Source organism: Thermobia domestica, chromosome 14, assembly GCF_964235325.1.
Source record: "Thermobia domestica chromosome 14, izTheDome1.hap1.1, whole genome shotgun sequence".
Lineage (NCBI taxonomy): Eukaryota > Metazoa > Arthropoda > Insecta > Zygentoma > Lepismatidae > Thermobia > Thermobia domestica.
This window is the reverse complement of record NC_137467.1, coordinates 126,700,965-126,725,055: the sequence shown is the minus strand read 5'-3', so window position 1 is coordinate 126,725,055 and position 24,091 is coordinate 126,700,965. Positions and strand designations below refer to the sequence as shown.

Below are 24,091 nucleotides of genomic sequence, written 5' to 3'. Positions count from 1 at the left end.
TACAGTTGCATTGCCTTTGTCTGCTGGTAATATGGTGGTGTTGGTGTCTTGGCGAAGATTTTTGAGAGCTGTTCTTTCTTCTTTGGAAACATTAGGTTTTGGTATTCTGGCCCTTTTTCGGCCAGACTGTTGACGAGAACGATGACAGCTCTCGAAACGTTGGCCTATCCACCAGTTTTCACCTGGCTGATTGCCCGAGAAGAACTTTATAATATACGCCGCCAGGAAAGCTTCAAATCTTACTTCAAACACCTCTACGGGGTGGAAATCCTACGCAGCATATTACAACTTCAAGACCTGCGTAAGAAGAAGGCTCGAACGCTTTGTAATCTTGCCTTCCTTTTGAGATGCAGAGATCAGCACGTCATTCCTGTCTTCGCACAAATACGTTACCCACTTCACTCGCTTCGAATTAGCAAGATTATACATCGTACCAGTTTAGCTCTTGTGAAGGGACGCATTAGTTTCACCCGCTGGAAACTCGACAGATTAGATCGCAAACTTCTATCAACTCAACTCTTCCTCACTGGACACTTGACTACGGCAGACTGGGATTGGGTTGACACCAGTTCCACGGCACAGGCAGAATCACTTCTCCTCATAACTACAAGGAAACAAAGTAAGAAATTTTCACGACTACAGAGACCGATACAGGATACATCAGAGCGAAATCCAGACAGAGTCATCATCAATCTTACAGACAATCAACTAGATGAAGCCACTTCTTCACTGCTACAAAAAGGTCTGAACTTCGCTCCAGCGCCTAAGTTCATTCCGTCTACAGAAATAATTTCCAGCATTGAACAAGCTATACACTCTCTTCCAACAGCAGAAGCAGACGAAATTCGCCATGAAGTAAGTTTGGCCCTGAAAAGGGCCAGTATACCAAAACCTAATGTTTCCAAAGAAGAAAGAACAGCTCTCAAAAATCTTCGCCAAGACACCAACACCACCATATTACCAGCAGACAAAGGCAATGCAACTGTACTTATGCCTACAGAAGTCTACAAGAACAAGATGTTGGAGCTACTCAATGACACGGCCTACAGACGCCTTAAGAGGGACCCTACACCTGCAGTCGAACGGAAAGTAGCAGCTCTTTTGAGAAAAGCCAGTTTACCAGATGAAACCCGCAAGGAAATCACGCCACACGGTAGTCAGCCACCCCGACTTTATGGCCTGCCAAAAATACATAAGCCTGACATCCCGATGAGACCCATCGTCAGTGCCATTGGGGGTCCAACTTACCGCCTAGCCAGGTATCTCACCTCTCTGCTTCAGCCATTAGTAGGACAGTGTGAGCATCATGTGAAAAATTCATCCGACTTCGTGAATACACTAAAAATACGCACAGCTCCAGGAGACCTTCTAGTCAGCTTCGATGTGGTTTCATTGTTCACCAAGGTTCCAGTTCAAGATACGTTACTCCTACTTAGTGAACACTTCACACCGGAAATTGTGGAATTATTCAGAATCACCTTAACTTCAACATACTTTCTATATGATGGACAGTACTATGAACAAACGGATGGAGTCGCCATGGGATCACCACTTTCACCAGCAGTTGCGAATTTCTTTATGGAAGATTTTGAGCAAAAAGCATTAGAACTGACACCTTTCAAGCCGTCATGTTTTTATAGATTCGTAGATGATACGTTTGTCATCTGGCCTCACGGGGAGAAGACACTGCATTTGTTCCTCGAATTTCTTAATAAACAACATAGTAATATCAAGTTCACAATGGAGATTGAAAAGGACGGATGCTTGCCATTCCTGGACATTCTCATCCGCCGGAAGCCCGATGGTAGTCTCGGCCATAGCGTCTACAGGAAACCTACTCACACTGACCTCTATCTCAATGGCAACAGTTTTCATCATAAGTCACAGCGAAACACCGTCATCAGCACACTAGCACATAGAGCGAAAGACATCTCAGACGAAGAATCCCTCCCTCGGGAACTGGATCATCTCAAGAAGACACTACTCCAGAATAATTACAAGAAGCATGATATCAGTTTGGCCCTGAAAAGGACCTTTTCTGAACAGAGGAAATCCAAAGAAGAAACTGAAGAACCATTGAGTATAGCAGTTTTACCATACACTGGACAACTTTCTGGAAAGATCTCCCGGATTCTGAAAAAACACAACATTAAGACCATACACAAGCCGCCACCAAAAATCAGGAACTTACTTCGCCCGATCAAAGATGACTTGGGCTTAAAGACACCAGGCGTGTATCGTATACCCTGTGAATGCGGAAAGGCTTATATAGGACAAACAGGACGCACCATTGAACAACGTTGCAGAGAACATGAAAATTACATTAGATTATTCCATCCAGAAAAATCAGGTTTAGCTGAACACAGTTTATCAGAAGGCCATAAAGTTTTATTTAAAGATACATCCATCATTACCAAGAGCACCAGTTACTGGACCAGGATAGTAGCCGAATCTCTCGCCATAGTTCATGAACCGAACAACGTTAATAGAGACACTGGATTTCAACTCAGCCCCCTGTGGAACCCGGTCATCAGTACCACAGCAAAGAAAACGACACACAAACATTCAGATAACCCTCAGCCAATCAATAGCACGGACTACGGAACTTAGCCAGCCAATCACAGCTCCAGTTTTTCAGATTGAACCAGCCAATCAGGAACCACCATTTTCAGCCAATCAGGAACCAGCATTTTCTCCAGCCCAGAGTATATAATACTTATATCCGCTGATCTCTACATAATTGCCCTGATGACGAGAACGATGACAGCTCTCGAAACGTTGGCCTATCCACCAGTTTTCACCTGGCTGATTGCCCGAGAAGAACTTTATAAAGAACACGTTGTTCTTCCAACTAGCTGTTAAGAGGGAATCTCACACTCACTGCACGTAATTGCATTGCCTACAATTATTTAAATATTTTATCTCTCTATCCTATTAACAGAAATTCCACCTACTTTCTTGAATATAATCAAAATATTCAACCCCGGTGTACGTGCATCCAGTCACGTAATCATTCAACCACTTTCCTGTCATGAATAGAAAAAAATAATATGCAGCTGCGGTCCCTAAACAGGTTTCTTCTTTGTACTTGCATCCAGTCACGTACTTACTCCAACTACTTCTCTGTCAACAAAGAATAAAGGAAGCCGGCATGTCAATGACCCTAATATATTACATCTACAAACATCTGGGGCATCCATTGTTCGTACACGTGTACATGTGTACTCAAGGAAAAACAACATTCCTGTAAACAGAGACCTATTGTCAAGACTCATCATAATTAGCAAATCTTGGCGCCAGGTGTATCATTTTCGACCTAGTTGCAGAACGCATAGTTTGAGGAACCACTACTCCTTGAACAAAGGAATTCCTAGCATTCTTTCATGCACCTGTGTCTCCTTCCTCCCACTCTTTCCAAGTAGTTTCTTCAACTTCATTCACCTGTGCTTCACTGCTTGAGGGATGGACAAAAAAGGGAAGGAACAAGTTTCTTTAGAGGCTTAGGAAGGAAGATAAGTTAACTTAGTATTGTCAACCTTTTGTGTCTTTCCATCAAGTATTACAAACTTAGATATCAAAGTATATTATCAAAGAAATATTTTATAATAATCTTTATTGGATTTATGGGTGGTAGGCATACAGTTGATATTCCCATTTAACTAGCAGGGTCAACCACTTCAATGCTCCTTGTGTGAGAACGATGACCGACCAGTATTATGACTAGTGAACGCGTTTTCAAAGGTCACACAGTATCAGTGAAGTGCTCAGCTGTGTCAGAAATAAAGATCCATTCCAATTTGATTCTCTACAACCACCGATAAAACTTGGTGATGCTCCGTCTAAAAGGCCCGCCTGCCTCTTTTTTTGTGGAAATATCAAAAGAGGTGGCACAAACTGGCCAGCTTCTGACAGACATGTCATAATTCTAATTGTCGTACTTTTCTCAGCTGATGCTAACTTGTGTACCTACTTCTTTCCTTTTGGTGTAACAACTTTGAACGACTTATGCTGCACGACAGATATACCGGTCTCATCCACATTGTACATACAAGTTAGATCGAAATTTATCTTTTTCAATTTTCTTTTGGGAATCGCGAATTTTTTGCACATTTTGTTTGTTAAACCCTTGTATTCTAGCCAAAGACAATTCTTTCTTTTTCTCAGTGTTAATTTCGGATGTCTCTTTAAAACAGACGGTGTCATTCAGCAACCCACTCTTTCTGTGTTATCACAAAGTGAATGAGGCACATTGTTTTTGATTGCCACTTAGTAAACCATTCATCTTATATCTGAAATAGTTAATCCTTAGTAGTGAGCTTCCACTTCAATGCAATACACCACCAGACGTGTCTCAGGCTCATCAGAAAGAACAGATTTTCGTCCTAATTTTGTTGAGTCACATTGCTTAACCGTTTGTTCCGATTTAACGTGTTTTTAAGTGTAGCTAGTGTTACTTGAAACACTTTAGTTGCCTGCTTGTAGTTCATGAAAATTACAGGCACTTCTTGCTGTTCCCCATCTGAAAAATACAAAAATAACATATAGGGTTTGTCCGGGAAGTAATAGGACTGATTTTTTCCCCCCATGACTGTACTTCGGAGCGTGCGCGCACCGGATGGATCCGGTAGAGGGCGTTCCTAGCTAACGAACGAGCGTCTGGTCAGTTGTCTCCGAGCACACGGAGAGTCAGGACAGGATTTTCGCGCGACGTCTTTCTGTGAGTGGTGCAAGCCGAAAATGCAGCGTTCGTTAGAGCAAAGGAACGCGATTAAATTCTGTGTTAAACTCGGTAAATATGCGATAGAGACGTTTGATATGATCAAGCAGGCTTACCCAGATGATGCTTTAGCAAGAAGTGGTATGCTTCGGTGGCACAATTCCTTTTCGGTGGGCCGAGAAGAGGTCGCCGATGAAGACCGTGCTGGAAGACCTTCGACTTCGACAAACATCGACAATGTGACTCGTGTGCGCGAAGTTTTGAACTCAGAACGTCGACTAAGTATTCGTTTAATTACCCATATGTTAAATTTACCAAAAACTGTGGTTCATGAAATTGTGACGGAGCATTTGAACATGCGCAAGGTGTGGGCGAAGATTGTCCCAAAAGTGCTCACTGACGACCAAGAAATTGCGGCAAGTGGAAATGTGCCAAGAAAATTTGAATATGTGTGAAAGTGACCCCCAATTTTTCAATAACGTAATCACAGGTGACGAATCATGGATCTTTGAGTATGATCCCGAGACAAAGATTCAATCTTCCGAGTGGCACACGCCGGCGTCTCCTCGCCCAAAAAAGGAAAGAATGAGCAAATCCAAAGTAAATCCAAAGCAAATCGTTGCACCGCGGCTCTCAAGGCTATTCCGGAGAATGACTTCCGTGTCGCCTTCAATGCTTGGAAATCGCGCTGGCAGCTCTGCATCGACGCAGAAGGAGCCTATTTTGAAAGTATTTAAAGAATAGTAACAATTGGCTCAATATTTTTTTTAAATCGACTCAGTCCTATTACTTTCCGGACAAACCCTGTACAGATCGTAATATCGTTCCTTGCACGGTATTCGGTACCTAATAGGGGGACGAAATTTAGGCATACGAACACTGTAAACATTCGGAATTTTTCCTGATAATTACCACTACTACAATCTATCCATAATTCCTAACTTACATATAATACAATAATGTACGGAGAATACAATAACAGATGGAAAACAACACACCAGGACTGAAACTATCAACAAGTGAATTTGCTATGAAGATATGTTTTAGGGTCGACTAAAATGATAAAACACTACAATTGCAGCACAATTGATGTTGCTCGCTTTTTACAATACGTATGCAAGTAATGACGTTGTGACTCATATATTGCAATTACTTCCACTTGGCAACAGCACCTTCTACTGGAAATAGAGTGGTAAATAGATTATTGCACGGGGACGGATATCGGGCACTTGATATTAGCAAATATTACCGATCTTCATTTATTATCATTCCCACTTTTACACTACCACATTATATGTGCTCTTTTCTTCAGGCCAGTCAATACACGTAATACATGTGATGACTCATAAACAACTTCCAGACAAATAAAGCTGCTGCTCCTCAATAGATTTGACTTTTTCTGGAATATTATAGTCCAAATTGATGACGTGTAAATAATTTTAATGATCGTACAGCAAAATAGAGAGACCAATAGGTAAAAATTATTTATTTTCAATCACCTATCGTAAGTAGATGTAACTACAGCGTTCTGTTAGTTTATAATTTTCTATTATTTAAGCATCTCAGACATGAAGTCAACAGGATCTCCCCATATTCTGCTACTTACAATTTGATGCTAAATTTTCCTACATATGACGGCGAAATCAAGATGGTGTCTGCAATACCAAATTCACTCTATTTCGAGTCCGTTTATTGGTTGAAGGCAGTGTGGTAGTAAGAGTATTTTATCAGTAACACTTTCGCAGATCTCAACTTTAGATATCAATTAGACAGTCCTTCTTTGCTTCTATTTTTTGCCATCTCACTTTTCCCGCTCCGTATGGTGTTTAGTCTTTATAAATTTGCTGCACTGTGTTTCATTTGGAAACTCGAATATGCCATTCAGGGCATATAGTCTTAACACTATCTAAATCATAATAGCAGCCCTAAAGACGGTTGTGTTCAGATAAATGGTTTCCCTATTTTAAATGTGTTCGAAAGAGTTCATTTCTCTGAAAATTCTGGAAGAAAAAAAGCTTTGTTTTAAAAGCAATTCATTAAATGCTCTCTAATTAAATCAATGTGACTTTACTAAATCAGAAACGATTTTCTATCAAAAACCTGTTTCAGTTTTAGAATCGGCTATAGACGACCATGTGAAAAGTCCTTTCGATTCTTTTCCAAACCAGTTTCGGTTCTAATTCATTTCGATATCATGTCAAATATTTCCTGTCTCTTCAATAATAAGTTTAGAAATTAGTGCTTCCGAAAGAAGAAGAGATACAGTTCCACGAAAATCACATAATTTCTCTAAAAGCTCAAAACTCTCTTGGAGAGAAAGTAAAAGAATTTCTTTGGATAACTGAGCCATTTTATAATGATAAACTAAATCAGATTTGATGGAAAATTGAAGAGAATTTGGAGGGTACCGAGATGTAATTTTATTTTGGAAGATCATGACAAGATCACCGTATCTATTGTAATACTGGGTGAAACACTCTTATTTCGTGTGGCCACGTACGTCACTAAGTGAGAACGGTGCTTACTGTTTTCATAGGATTAATTGAAGCCCTTTCTTCCACAACTGCCCAAATCCAGCTGAAGAGATACTGAGAAACTCAATAAAAACTGAATATTTGTTAGAAATGTGAACTTCGAAATGAGAGTATTTTCATATTTACACTTTACTGAATATCAAATGTCAAAGCACGGCCGGCTTTAGGTGGTGCCGGGCCCGATCGGGAACATTTTGCAGGGCACCACGTTTACAGCTAACTTGCAGTAAGGTCTGTAGAACACACACACACACACACACACACACACACACACATATATATATATATATATATATATGTGTATTGCGCTCTCCTTGCTGCTGCTCTTGTGGTTAGCGCGTGCGCCTGTGGTGTACATAGTCTCGAACTCGATTTCCGGTGGGAGAGAACACAAAATTTAATCCATCTTCTAAGAACAAATCTTGGGACGTGAAATAAGGAATATATATTTTCATTACATTTCAAAAGTTTAATACAGATTTTGCAGTCGGAATGGATGGCAATCAAGATGTGTGCTTAAATAGTGCCTGAAAGTTAATAAACTAAATATATATAAAAGGAGCATTTCAATATAAAACTATATACCTAAATCTAAAACTAGCAATATTATTATATCATATCTGGAAACGACTTGGTAATAATGTTACTTGTTTTAGTTACTGTGAAATGATGTATTTAAATTATTACGTATTTTAGTTCAAAAAAGACATTACAAGACAAGAAGTGTTGGTTCGTTCCCCTGGCCCTCAGGCTACTTTGCCCAAAAATAAAATTGTTGAATGGTCAATGAGCACCCATCGTATACGAGTCCCATTTCCCTTTAAAACGTTTTTCCATCTGCAACCTTTTTTGGTGAAAACGCTAACCCTGTTCATTGCTAACTTTTCAGAGAAATAACAGAAATGGAAATGCAGACAGTGAATGAATTGTAACATACAAATTTCCCCTTGTGCCTCGCAATTCTTCAAGAAGGTTCTGTACTAGTATTTCATAGTTTTTCTCTTACAAGTAAACCTATCAATGTTGAAGTCTAGTTTCTTGATCTAACCTGGCAGAGAAATGTGGAATATAAAGCAACGAGCGTAAGCAAAATTTAAAGTGCTTCCGCTCATAAAGACGGACGCAATGGTCAGAAACCTGATTGATCAGATACGAAATAACAATGTGTTTAAAGTTTGAAAATTTCATTTTATTTCTAAAACAGGTAAAGGGATGAAAAGCAAAAACGCATCACCCAACACTGGGAGAAAGTAGACATCTATTTGAGGGTATGCATATCATGGCCGCTATTTTGAAGTCAGCCATCTTGTAACTCGCTCGAGTTTTTTTTATAGGAAGGGAATTATGTAATAAATCAAATTAGTCTACAATTTTACGAGAAATAGAATGGCGAAGTCTATTCTTTCATAAGTTTTAATTCATAAGCTTTAATGAAATGGACAGTGGAATGAATTCATTATTTCAAAGATATCTTAACGGCTGTATCTTCTGAGGAGAATTCAAGTCAGGAAAACCTAATAAGCTAGTGAGAACATCGTTGGCAGCTACTTATGAAATATATAATCAGCTTGAAATCGTTATCGACTTCAGACGAAATGAAATGGTGGTGAGATGATCACAAACCTTAAGGAACTGAAGGAAGATGGTGACATATTTTCCATTGGATTATTCGAGTTAGAAAACAAATATTTATAACCAGCCACCTATTCAGTACGCACTAGTATACATTCGGTTTTCCTGACTTGATTTTTTAAAAAATACATCCACAGGATTTTTCGCAGGTGAGGGAAAAGTTTGTCCTCTGGTTTGTATTATTAAAATACCTATAATAAGAGAAAGGACATGCAAAGAAGTTGTAAGAGGTTGATTTATTTGATACCATCTCGGTATTCACGGTAGTATCACATTACATAATCAATAAGAACGCCAGCAACTTTTACTTAGTGGGGTGTTCAAAAGAAAAGAGGGTATGTACCAAGAATAATGATGTACATTTTGACACAAACTCAAAGAAAGCAATACTTTTACGCCCAGGGATGTGGGTAAGGAAATTTTGGGAGTGTGAGAGGTGTTGGTGGTGTGTAATATACTCCCAGGACATAATATATTTTTATAACATAAATTGTAAACGTAAAGAAATAAAGAAACTACTCCAGCATTAAATTCAGAAAATAGTTGCTTATGCCTGGAAACTTAAAACAAACTATTCATTTACTTGTTAGGAAGAGCCCATATCCTCCCCTATGGAGTGCATGGATGTACTTTTATTGCAATATGCTGTTGTGTGTACTTGAAAACCGAGAATAGCAAAGCCATCCTAACGGTACCAAAGCCATTTGGACAGGGACCCACAAGCATTAGCGTCCCCGCGAGTAGAATATTGTATATTAATTTCATGTATCAGGACCAAAATTTAGTTATAAGGACCACAATGCACTTGTTTGCTATGGTTCCTAATAAAACGGAACTGGTGAGTAGATTAGACTTCAGAATAGAGTAGATAGCACTAGCGCGGGGCCCCGTTAGGCGCGGGGCCCGAATGGGAGCAATCGGTCCAATCGGCTAAGGCCGGCCCTGTGCCAGTGAGCATGAAGAAATAAGGTGTTTCAGCCAGTATTATGATTGACGCCACTGTCTTATCATGGTGTTTCTAACAGAGCGCATACTATCCTCGTTTTTGAAAGAAAACGAAAAAAAATCTGTAGTAGTAGTAAACGAAGAAGTGGAACTACATGTAGTGTAGAGGAGTCGCTAAAATTAATTTTTTTAACGAGGGCGATTACGAAACATCACCTACTAACTGAAATCATGATTATTTTCCAATAAAGTAAAATTCAATAAACTTTCTTGTTATTGTTCGTCCCTCAATGCATACTCATCTCATGGTTAATTATCCCATATCGGACTTCCGAAGAAACTCATCGAAACAACTTATTGACCGCGCCAACAGCGACTACTCTCAGTCATGACTCCGTTTTCTTTCATTCAGAAATAGAAAAGAAAGAGAAGAAAGTAGAAGGGTAAAAGAAGGAGGTAGGAAAAAGAAAGAAAACAAATAGAGTATTTTAATAAGAAACAGATTACTGGATACTTCCGGAAATATAATAAGAAGTCGAGAAAGTCGTTGAAAGATGAATCATTTTAAGCGTTATTAACGACTAATCAATTTTAGAATGCTTCGGAATAGACACATGTTCCTCCATACCACCCCGACCTAGCTCCAGGCACCACGTTCGTGGGGTTGCCCAGGCCTAGACCAGGAAAGGAGAAAATCGAAATTATTCTTTGTAAAGTTATTCCAAACGATGATTGATAACCATCCAGTATCTCTAGGATCGACCACACATATGAATTAGCCAAGAAAAAAAATCAAAGTTATAAACTCAATATAAATTTATGTATCGTATCAATAAGGGTTTCAACTTCCTGGAAGAAAGATGTCGTATTTAGGCTCATCCTGATATTTTCGTCTCACTCCTAGAGCCGATTTAAACCGTTAGTAGCGGTCCTTCATGACCTAGGTTATTTACCTTAACACATATATTAAAATATGACACATATATTATACACATTAATATGACAAAGAATATTACTAAAATTACTTAAATTAAATCTATCATGCATTCACTCGATCATTCATTCAGGACAGTGTATATACTTCTAAAGGAAACCAACTAGCTACAAAGGTACAAATAGTTTATTACATTCATGGTGAAAAGGAAAAATAATTATAAAGAAAGTATTAAAAAAAATACAAGTTCTTGGTTATATATCAATAGAATACATAGAGTTATATTTTAGTAAATCTTTATATATTCAATCATCTTGACAAATGGAAAAAGAAAAAAATAATAATTACATAATATTATATCTTAGGCATGCTAAAGCAAAATTATGATTTGCGACATACGCAAAGAAGACACTTGTTTTACAAAAAAAAAAAAAAAAAAAAAAAAAAAATAGACAAAGAAAAGAAAAGAAATAAAGCTTTTGGGTGTAATAGCACTTATGAGTCTCTACTTCACATTGAGCAATGAAATATTAATAATTTTGAGCGTTCAAATCACAAATCGCGCACTACTTGTAGCGTCCAAAACATTTCGCTCCATTTAACTTAGTTTGTGTATATATATATATATATATATATATATATATATATATATATATATATATATATATATATATATATATATATATATATAACTATTGGTTTATAAAACCATTCATCAACTAGATTTAGTTTGTGACTATTAGCAGTTTATAGCTGCACTCGCATACTGTAACATTTATACCCATCTAGGGATTTTGAAATCACTTTCCGCCAGAGGATGTTTCTCCTCTTAGTAAGTCCATTTCCAAATTTATTAATTGGATAATTTCAAGTTATTTGTTTAACACTGGGACACGTCATGAAACCTTTCCTTAGGATCACTTTTGTATATATGTATATATGGTTCGAATTTAAGACGATCTTCCACAGGTGTAGGGAGTATGATGATTTACATTGAGGATAAAAAAAACACTGGTCAAGTCACAGGATACATATGCAGGTGAGAGGGATTAAAGGTACACTTTCCACAATGGTTTTAGGTTGGTAGTTCAGGGATAATATTCATTATGATGTGGGTTACATTTAGACCTGCCGTTACTTCTTAATACATGCTATTAAATAATTACGTAGGTTATGATTTACATCTATTCAGAAGAAAGGAAAATTATTTGAGTGCACGGCGGTATTCTTGACAAAAATCTATATTATTATATTCGTCGGAAAACTTACTGGTAAACTATAGCAACCAATACACGTTTGGGGGGACAGACACGAGCGCTCTTACATATATCCATATAATACATTTAATATCATACTTTACTTTAACATCATATTCACATACTAAGCACATGTACATCATTTGTGTATTCATTTGATTTTATTAATTTATCTCTCTCTCTATATATATATTCATATTTAAAAATCCCGCACACATTTAAAATAATAACCCCAACAATAATTTGAGAAAAGGTTGCAAACATTGTACAAGAAAAAACAAATGACTTCCGACATTACATATGAAAAAGAATTGATATTTTTTTATCTGATACGGCGCGTCTATAAATTTTAACTTTCATATAGTCAATTCGTGCATGAATCCTAAAAAAAACTTTGTGAGGCAGGCACGTAACACAGAACATTCCTAAAGATATAAATAGATAGACCAATATACAATTTCTGGGCCCAGGTTAACTACAAGATAAACGAAAACCAAAACGGAAGGAAAGTGACCAATGGACAAAAAAAAAACTTACAGGGAGGACGGTGAAAGAACGTAATTGAAGTGTCGTCAAATATGAAGTCGTTATTCATTTTGGCAATAGGTCAAAATGTGATGGAGGACCCAATCATTATCTACTCTATCCATGAATTGTGTCTTGCAACATCTCAGCTGGTAATTTCAGATCAGAGTTGTACGTTAAATAAATTGTAAGCGACAAATTCAAAATCTGGGGGGGAGTTTGGAAAATTAAAAAAAAACTTGAAGAAATGAAGACAGAGAGAGAGATAGAGAAGAAGTAAGATGAAGAACAGGGGCGCCAAAGACTTAAGTGAGAAATAACTAACGCTACAAAGATAGAAGTCGAATTTCGCTCTCAACAAATCCATAGCCAAAATATTCTTAATATGCCAAAAGGGTGGTCTACTCAAATACGTAGACTCAAGGGGAAACACCTGTGCCAAGAAACAAGTCTGTGTCTTGTAAATAATAACTTCACAAGTTAATGCTTGTAAAATTATTATTTAGTAACCGTATCCGGCCCAAACCAACAGGCGAAAGAGAGAAAGGGGGGAGGGCAAGATGTCATTGCCCTAAATTTTGAAATTTCTAAAACAGTAAAAAAAATTATCCGACCTCTCCGAAAATTGAGACAGGATCTAGAGGAAAGTACGAAAATTAGACCGAAGGCAATGAAATAAGAGAGACCCTAATTATGGATTTGCCAAAATAATAAAGAAAATTAAATAAACTGGATTTTGGATCGGTGATTTCTATTACTAAACTTCACCGATAGCTCCCCTTCGCAGAATGCGCTAAATTCTCAGGCATCGATTAATTTCCATCTCTATCTAGTTTGAAAACTGAGAAAAGAAAACGAAAATATTCAAGGGGGGAGGGGTCGATGCCCCGGTACGGTAATAAATTTCAATAACTAATTGTTTTGTTTCCGTAACCCTGTCAGAGCTGTCGCCTTCATGAATACTGTAAGCTAGCCCGAGTAGGTAACGGGAAGGAAAGAAAAAAAATCTCACGGAGCAGGATATTCTATTTTAAAACCGACCGAAAAATATAATTCACTACAGCCCCGTTATGTAACAACTATTGTGATTACATAATTGATTATTAAATATGTCCAGTCAGCGATTATATGATGCTACAAATATTATTAAACGAGATTATTATGAACTAATACGACTGCAATAACAAATTAAGCTATTAAGCACTAACATAGTCCAGCAATATCTCACCCACATGTTCGCAGGATGCTCCGGTGTAGGGGCCAGAACCCGAGATGTGGATAGCTACATATAATCCTTAAAAATATATATATATATTCTTTTACCGAAACGTGACTAATCATAAACTGGGCTTATATATATATCTATATGTATATCTATGTATATGGGTGTCCTCTCATTCATTTCGTTTCACAATATATTCATACTATCATTTTATTCTTTTATTACGACGTCGTATTTCATAAACACCCTATTTCTTTAATTACACCCAGACTATATGCACACTTCGTCATATACTTCTAAATCTATAAATCATTGCCAACATTTCATGTTCCGGCCACCACACAAAACATCCCTCGAACTCAAGACTCCCTTACCACGCAAACAATACTATGTTATACTTCGTAGCTTCATGTAAAAAAAAAATATGTATGTATGTTTACAGAAAGCAGAGTTCTCCGCGATATTATTCAATTTTATAAAATTCTGGCAACAATGAAGTTATTCTGCAGCCACAGAGAAAGAAAAAAATGAACATTTAATATAATTTCAAAGCGAAAAACTAGCATCATATCGCCCGACTTCTGTTAAGAATTTACGTATTGTTTATTTACTTAAATATTTCGATTTCTAGACCAAGTAGAATGTTGTAATTTTCGAAAAATATTAATTTTGGATCACTTAACCTAACTGTATATGCATTTGGGCTGGGAATTATATTTACTAGGTTTTGTTTCGAAAAGAAAGGTCAATTTCTTGGAAACTAAATCACTAAGAACATCGACATAGGAATGACGGTTAGTACTGAATTTTGACACTAGGGGGCTAGCGACGATATGATCAAGCCTTGAACCACTGAATGTGACCTTGCACACGGAATTTTGATACTACGACACTCTCATTTTCTGATATTACTATAGATTGGTATGTTGCGTTTAGCTATTGATCGAATACGAATGATACACTATCCATACTTCATTATTTCACACACTCTTTCATCACTTAACTACAATTGCTACTACTGATACTACATTACAAACACATACATGCCACATCCATAACTACAAACTACATTAATACATGTTATAATACATATTAATCATCACTATTTACTCACATAAACAACATTCAGATTTTACCATTTTCGTTAGAATCGGCTCTATCGTTTACGAAAGGAAAGGGAAAGAAAGGAACAGGGCCAATTGGCCCTTGTATTCACTAAATCACATTCTTAAACTGTTTAGTTAATACCCAAACTATTTATTGAGAAATATATGCCCCTTTCCTGAAGGGAAAAGAACCTTATGACAACTATACTTTCAACCCATCCCTGCTGGAAGCCGTACCCCCAAGTTGGGAGTAGACAGGAGCCCTCTTGAAACTTTACACGTGCATTATGATCACTATCCTAACTACAAAGAAATTAAGTACCGCCATGTTACTACTAAATAAGTACAAAAAAAACACATTCACTACATACACGAACACAAACGGCAGTGGGGCAGGCCTTACGTAACTCTAATAGGAATAATTTTAGGATGAGAAAATTTTAAGGGAGAAAACACTAATCTTCCGAAACTGTCTGTGGATATTTAAGAACAACTAGCAAACTGATGCACTTCGTAGAACCTGTCCATCACTAATGATATCGGCAAAACTTGGCGTCACTGAATTACACTTCCTATTTTCAGCTCTTCAGTCCGGTTTTTTACTGTGAAATTTAGCAAATTATGGCTCCATAGCTTCCTGGACGGTATTTATTCAATTATTACACTAGTTTTACCTTCTTAATGCAGCTTTTCTAGCTAATTTCTACTTTCCAGAACTGGGAAAATCTGGGTCCTCTGTCTTCGGCAAAATTCTAGGCATGAGTCGTAGTGATCGCGCTCTAACATCATAGCGTGGGTGAATTCTCCAATCAAAACAAAGCATTTTTGGCGGTGGGGCTTTGAAACGGATAAAATTTGGTAAAATCTGGATTAAACTAGATTTCAGAAGGACCTAGATATCTAAAAGAGAGGTGAAGGGTGGTCCTGAAAATTCTGTCAAATTTTAGATTGGTTATTTATTGGAAAAGTTCCGTCCAATGGTGGACCTATATTTTCAGATCGCACTGACACCGTAAGAACTGTAATAATCCATTTACATATCCATATACAAGACTTATAACTAATTTAATATATAAATAAAGAGATTGATTCCCAAAACTATGATTCCTAATGAATATTTTACAGCTTTCCATGTTAATTTGAAATAGAATAACAAACAAAATTACGAATTATATGAACAGCCAGAAATTTTTTGTTAAACGTCAAGTACAGTCGGTGCAAAAAATTTCGGGCACCCTCCTATTAAAATCATCATCACATTAGACTGTAATGGCATATTACAGTTCCCCGGCGTCGTTAAAAAAATTTTGTTTGAATAACAAAATGTTGTTGAATAGAATGAACATGTATTAATACTAATAAACTAACTACTCACTCATACTCTCATACACTCAAATGAGACAGTGTAACATTCAGTTTGGATATTGAGATAGAAGTTCCCGTTTTTTATCCTCGGTACAGTTGAAAAGCTTAAGATTCTGGAAATTGTGAGTTCCGATACTTTCACCTTTTAGATTGTGTAATACAGCACAATTTTTCGATAATTTTACTGCTGAAAACGGGCCGGTATAAACTTTCATCCATTTTGCTGACTCGTGCTTTATAAGTGAGGATAAGTTATGCAGTTTCAACATCACTAATTGCCCTTCTTGCAGATTTATAGCGTTTGACGACTGTATAGTATGACTTTTTAATTTTACCTCTACTTCAGCGTATCGAAAACGGTTATCTACAGACTCTAACTCTTTGTGCCATGGGAACACTTTCCTATAGTTATCAACGGCAGAGTAACTAAGAAAGCGTTCCGCAGGCGTACAGCCAATACTGGAACAATATGAATTATTCAGAAGGTCCTGAATTTTAACTAAGTATTTGTTCCAAGTGGTTTGATCCTCATGACACCATAATCTGACTAATCTATTAAGTTCTTTATGGCTACGTTCTGTAACGCCGTTAGCCTGAGGTGAATAACTAGCCGTTCTTTTATGTTTGATTTTATATTTGTTACAAAAGTCCTGCCATAACTTGGATTGGAACTGTGGCCCTTTATCGGATAAGAATTCCTGTGGATACGGCAATAGGTGAAAGTATCGTCTCTCTAATACTGTGATTATTTCCTTGGTATGAGCCTTTTTCAGTGGGAGGAAAGTAACGAGACGAGAATAGATATCTGTTAACGATAAAATATAATAATATCCCTGACTAGGTGGCAATTTTCCAATGAGCTCCACCCCCAGAGTCTCATGGGGTACGGTCGCTTGGATATGATATTCCTGCTTTGCTATAGCACGGTTTGTAAACTTTGTTTCAGCACATTCTATGCAATTTCGAATAAAATTTTTAATTGTATTTTTTTTTTTGATTTTTCCAATAAAATATAGCTCGACAAAAACGATAACACTTCTGAACTCCAAAGTGACCGGTAGGATGGACAACACTATTAATTTGGGGTATACAACTCTGCGGTATCACTAGGAGCCACTTCTGAATACGCAAAGGTTTAATGTAAATTAACCCACAGTACATTGTTACTCTATCCAGATTACGATTGTTTTCATATTGCTTTAACAGGTTCTTACATAACTCATTTGTTATTTGATTTTCTCGAATAAAATCTAGATTAATATCAGCATCCTGCGTTTTAGTTAAAAAATGAACATAATGTGTTTCGGGCTCAAGCAATACCTCAGGTGGGTATCTGCTAATTGTGTCGGCTACAAAATTTTCTCTGCCCGGGCAGTGTTGGAAAATTAAATCGAATTTCTGCAATTTCAATAGAATGCGGGTGGTTCGTGGCTCAAGGTTCTTCTGGGTGAATGCATGTGTGACTGCCGCGTTATCCGTATGGACATAACTGGTACGACCCATGATATACTGCTCAAAATGTTCACAAAGGAACAGGACGGACAGGAGTTCCAGCTGAGATATTGAAAGAGACAACTCATAGGGTTTCAACCGTCGACTGGCATATCCAATGACGTTAGGATTATCTTTATCTGAAGGAAATTGTGCGAGTAGGCCAGCCAAATTCTCCATGCACGCATCACTATGGATGTGAAAAGGCAAGGAGAAATCTGGTTGACTTAATGCAGGTGGATTACTAAGAAGAGTTCTCAGTTTATTGAAAGTTTCCAAGGCTTTGTTATCCAGTACGAATTTCTGATGAGTCTCGAAATGATGAATTTTGTGTCCACAAATTAGATTTATATTCATGGTAATTTTGAGTTTTCAAAATAATGGGATATATTTTACCGCAACTATCCTCCCCCATTTCACCAGGTAGTTGCGGAATTAGTTTGTCGATTTGACAGCAGTCTCGCGACTATCGATCCCTCGATTCGCTAGAATTCCATTTCCGCCATTAGTTTGTATTTGCGAAGGGGCAGAACTCTGAGATCTGTTTGCACTATTATTATTAACATTACTGCCTTGACCATTACCGTTTTCTCTTCTCCGGTACGCCCCGTTAAAGTTCCTCCTATTATCGTCCCTATTCGGGTTCGATTCCCCCATTGTGCGGTCATAGGGGCAAATAACCCCGGCGATTGTTGAACATCGGCCGGTTACGGTACAGACGTCGACCATTATATTGATTGCTTTCCGAGCCACACCCACTCGAATAACGAGATCCAGCTTGGGTGTAACTCAGAAAGTCCGTTTGGTAACTAGCCGTTGCCTTGCTTTTCACGGGTTTCACAATTTTTGCTTGCCGGGCGAAATACCTCTTTGGTGGGCCTCCAGTTTCTTTCCCACACTGGGCAGCTAGGCGTGACGTAACTTCTCGCACCGTTTGGCACAAATGGGAAGCAATGGCCCGCGACTCATCTGGTGGAAGAGCGGTTACTATAATATCTACTAGTTCGGCTTGCGATGGATTTTCAGCGATCTGGTAGTACAATTCTATAATTTTCCAGGCATAGTCCAGAAGGGACCCATACTTGGCTCGATCATACCTTAAAGATTGAAGGTTGCGTTTTTGAAGCATTTCTATATGCTCATTACAGTATTCTTCCTTGAAAAGGATCAGAAAATCGTCAAAGGTATGGATTCTGTATTTAATAGAGGCAAACCATGCGCCTGATGCTGCAATTAAAAGTTTCTCAACTATTTGCAGACGTTCTCTATCAGTCAGCCGATACATTTCCAAACACTGCTGCAATCTGCGCAGGAAAACACGAGGCAGTCCATTGGTGATATTCCCATCAAACGTGGGAAAGCGTTCGATGTCCCTCAGCGAAACCTTGGAACCCATACTAACATAAGCAGGGGAATAGTTAGTGGGAATTAAAATATTATCCTGCAAAATCGGAGTAGTCACCGGATTTACCATCGACGACGTCGTAGCGGTGTTATAATTACCCATGTAATTAAAAGGGATTCTGTTGGTCGTATTGACTATGTTGGGCTCCATCCCCGGACCAACCGCACCCGTGAACAACGACTCAGGATGGTACCCATCTCCTCTTCCCGGCAACACGCTATGTGATTGTATACCTCCATGTAAGGAGGGAGCACTCACGCTAGTGACCGTAGTCGTCACAACACTCGACTGATTCGGCACACTATTGCAATTAAACCACGACTTTAGTTCTGACCGATGCATGGGGTAGTGCGTCGCAATATCCCGTGCATCAACTGACATTGAATTTTCTTTTCCTGCGCTACAGGTAGTTGTTATAGCAGGTAATATTTCCGGGGAATCGCTACCGGGGAAAGTATAGGCGACCTCTGATTTTTCGCGACTTGGTTTCGTTATTTCTTTTTGGATATTCACTATTTCGTCCTGAATTTTCAAAATTTTTTGGTCAGTTGCTTCCCGTTTGGTTTCCAGTGATAAATTTGACAAAGTTGACTTTAAATTATCAATTTCGGTCTGCTGTGTTTCTAATTTTTTTGTTGACCTTATGTAATTTGGTATCTATTTGTTCAAATTCGGAATTTACATGATCAAACATGATCAAATTTACATGATGATTTACCCTCAGTCTCCAGTTGAAGTTGCTTTATAGATTGCTGAGCCTCGCATCTGACCATGTCAATTTTAGTAGACATTTGCTCCCTCAATGTAGTTATTGAGGAAGCAAAGTCCGAACATATGTTGTCGATTTTCTGGGTTAGTACCTCGAATCGAGATTCGGTTTCTCGGTTCGAGGTGTCCAATTTCTCATTTATTTCGCGTCTCATTTCCAGGCTATTCTTATCTATTTTTTCATTTATTTCTTGTAACATCTGTTGTAATGAAAGGAGGAGAGTGTCATTATTGGATGACACAGTCTTCCTTTGCTTTTCTTTGGTTTTATCACCATTCAGGTTTTCCGGTAAATCACCAATTGAATCCCCATTTCTTTCAGCATCCTCGAGGTCAGATATCTACACTGGAGATATTTGGCCTCGGGTCTTCGGGGTACTATACCCTCGCTCCCCGTCTGAATCGGGATGTTCAACTTCTTTCTCAGAGGATAGACTCATGGGTTCACGCGACCGGTGGGGCTTTCCCTCACATTCTCTACAGTATTTGATTATCTCACCAGCCCGGACCTTTTCTGCATTTTCAGCAGTATCCTCTAAATTTGTACAACTGAAATGAATCCATTTTAGCCCGCAATCGTGACACCTCACTAGCCTACGGGAGACGCGAGCTCTTTTCGCATTACTATCTAACGTACATTGTGTACATGAAACTTCCGCGTTCTGTTGTGATACGACAACTTCTCGACTGGTTGCCATAGCTTCCGTACAAAAAGGACACAATATAAACACACATGCAACTATATACTTGCAGACTAACAAAACTTACTATCCAGATACTTTTCATAGATTAAAGGACTCCTATTTGATTCCCTCCTTGGGTCAACTTCCAGCATTTTCAAATTTTAGATTTCAAACTTTGACAGATTCCTTCATTTCTCCCTTTTTATAGAGAGAGATAAAGATAGCAGAACAGCCAATGACTATAATTATTTAATCTCACTGTGACCTTTTTAATTATTCACCTTTTTGTGGCCAAGTCAATATGTGCTCGATCCTAAACAGTGTTTAATAAATAATTTCAGATCCGTTACCAGGGAAAAAATTGTTTCCATGGTAACTGTCCTAAGTCAACGGTCGCCAATTGAAAGAAAACGAAAAAAAAATCTGTAGTAGTAGTAAACGAAGAAGTGGAACTGCATGTAGTGTAGATGAGTCGCTAAAATTAATTTTTTTAACGAGGGCGATTACGAAACATCACCTACTAATTGAAATCATGATTATTTTCCAATAAAGTAAAATTCAATAAACTTTCTTGTTATTGTTCGTCCCTCAATGCATACTCATCTCATGGTTAATTATCCCATATCGGACTTCCGAAGAAACTCATCGAAACAACTTATTGACCGCGCCAATAGCGACTACTCTCAGTCATGACTCCGTTTTCTTTCATTCAGAAAGAGAAAAGAAAGAGAAGAAAGTAGAAGGGTAAATTAAGGTCACATTGAACCACTGAATGTGACCTTGCACACGGAATTTTGATACTACGACACTCTCATTTTCTGATATTACTAAAGATTGGTATGTTGCGTTTAGCTATTGATCGAATACGAATGATACACTATCCATACTTCATTATTTCACACACTCTTTCATCACTTAACTACAATTGCTACTACTGATACTACATTACAAACACATACATGCCACATCCATAACTACAAACTACATTAATACATGTTATAATACATATTAATCATCACTATTTACTCACATAAACAACATTCAGATTTTACCATTTTCGTTAGAATCGGCTCTATCGTTTACGAAAGGAAAGGGAAAGAAAGGAACAGGGCCAATTGGCCCTTGTATTCACTAAATCACATTCTTAAACTGTTTAGTTAATACCCTAACTATTTATTGAGAAATATATGCCCCTTTCCTGAAGGGAAAAGAACCTTATGACAACTATACTTTCAACCCATCCCTGCTGGAAGCCGTACCCCCAAGTTGGGAGTAGACAGGAGCCCTCTTGAAACTTTACACGTGCATTATGATCACTATCTTAACTACAAAGAAATTAAGTACCGCCATGTTACTACTAAATAAGTACAAAAAGAAATCACATTCACTACATACACGAACACAAACGGCAGTGGGGCAGGCCTTACGTAACTCTAAAAGGAATAATTTTAGGATGAGAAAATTTTAAGGGAGAAAACACTAATCTTCCGAAACTGTCTGTGGATATTTAAGAACAACTAGCAAACTGATGCACTTCGTAGAACCTGTCCATCACTAATGATATCGGCAAAACTTGGCGTCACTGAATTACACTTCCTATTTTCAGCTCTTCAGTCCGGTTTTTTACTGTGAAATTTAGCAAATTATGGCTCCATAGCTTCCTGGACGGTATTTATTCAATTATTACACTAGTTTTACCTTCTTAATGCAGCTTTTCTAGCTAATTTCTACTTTCCAGAACTGGGAAAATCTGGGTCCTCTGTCTTCGGCAAAATTCTAGGCATGAGTCGTAGTGATCGCGCTCTAACATCATAGCGTGGGTGAATTCTCCAATCAAAACAAAGCATTTTTGGCGGTGGGGCTTTGAAACGGATAAAATTTGGTAAAATCTGGATTAAACTAGATTTCAGAAGGACCTAGATATCTAAAAGAGAGGTGAAGGGTGGTCCTGAAAATTCTGTCAAATTTTAGATTGGTTATTTATTGGAAAAGTTCCGTCCAATGGTGGACCTATATTTTCAGATCGCACTGACACCGTAAGAACTGTAATAATCCATTTACATATCCATATACAAGACTTATAACTAATTTAATATATAAATAAAGATATTGATTCCCAAAACTATGATTCCTAATGAATATTTTACAGCTTTCCATGTTAATTTGAAATAGAATAACAAACAAAATTACGAATTATATGAACAGCCAGAAATTTTTTGTTAAACGTCAAGTACAGTCGGTGCAAAAAATTTCGGGCACCCTCCTATTAAAAACATCATCACATTAGACTGTAATGGCATATTACATTTTCTCCTTAAATCTGGACTAAGTTTTTTTCAATGTATACTGTATTGGAAATTAAAAATCTCCAGGTAAAATATCCCGAGAACGAATAGACTATATAAGTTATTTTATATTCGTATATTTATCTCTTATAGGGTGACTACCACACGAAAGATGTCTTGTGGGAAGTAATAAAGAGCGCTGAAGACGATGTGCAGATGGAGATGCATATAGGGGACTATATGATCGAAATGCATTATTACATGATGGATGAAGAAATAGGATGCCAGTATGCAGAGTTCACAATTGACAAAGTGACGCCAAAAAGGCGAAAGGGGTGAACTCACATGTATCGATCGCAATATTATTATGATAGACAGAGTAATATTGACCAAACAGGATTTAATTTTATTTGTTCACATTAAATGTTTGAGAAGAATAAAGTAATACTCTATCTATTCTTTTCTGTTCCCATTAAATGTTTGATGAAAGCAAAGTGCTAGTTTTGATTTTACTTTACCTCATTCAAAAATTCGGTTAATGCAGAAGGTTACTGTATTTGATTATGCCTATTTTTGTTAATATATATAATTTTCATGCAATCAAGAAAATGTATGTTAGAATACTGTTACTGTTATTCTGGCTTTCTTAAATATTAAAGTCTTTCTAACAGAATATTTGTGGGTTAAAAATATTTGTGAACTTGGGAATTTTCGGACATTCGATTATGCATAGACATTTTATATCTTGCAACTTGTTGATGTTTAAAATCTAAATTGCAGTGAAGTACTTGAACGACTTGAAGATATGTTTTCGTTTACTTTCTGCACACGGTTTAATAGATTAATATGAACAGGACTAAGTGGCAATCGATTTACGACGTTTTAAGTCAACTTACATTCAAACGAATTTAAGAAAGAGCAAAACGTGAATCAAAGTACCAAGTCTTCCCTCCTATTTTTAAGGTATGATGGAGTTGAGAAATTACCTAATGAAAAATAAATGTTTCCCAAAAGCTTAGTACTTAGGTGAGTATAAAGATCGTCAACTGTCAATAAATGCCAATTATTTCCGCAACTTTTCAACATACTTCTACACACCGATAGTATTCACAGCGAATTTTAGGATCAGTGCAGTCTGTTCTGATTCGGTTGGTCACAAGAAAGCAGATTATCTTCCACCAGTGAAGGATGCTCTAATGCTCCACATCAAGCGACCACACATT

The 24,091-nt window shown here is 37.5% G+C and overlaps 1 protein-coding gene across 1 annotated transcript; it reads left to right on the top strand.

Annotated features, from left to right (window-relative positions):
* The first annotated feature begins 31 nt into the window (after positions 1–31).
* On the top strand, positions 32–23,207 carry LOC145669995 (uncharacterized). The gene is made up of 3 exons (XM_081738336.1): positions 32–39; positions 354–2,019; positions 23,022–23,207. The coding sequence occupies exons 1-3, from the start codon at positions 32–34 to the stop codon at positions 23,205–23,207; spliced, it is 1,860 nt and encodes a 619-aa protein (XP_081594462.1).
* Positions 23,208–24,091: the final 884 nt, after the last annotated feature.

Bases quoted from the DNA above. Each gene is read 5' to 3' on its own strand.
- LOC145669995 (XM_081738336.1), top strand. The intron at 2,020-23,021 runs GCCCTGAAAAGG...TATCTCTTATAG, and splicing joins AGAAGCATGATATCAGTTTG to GGTGACTACCACACGAAAGA.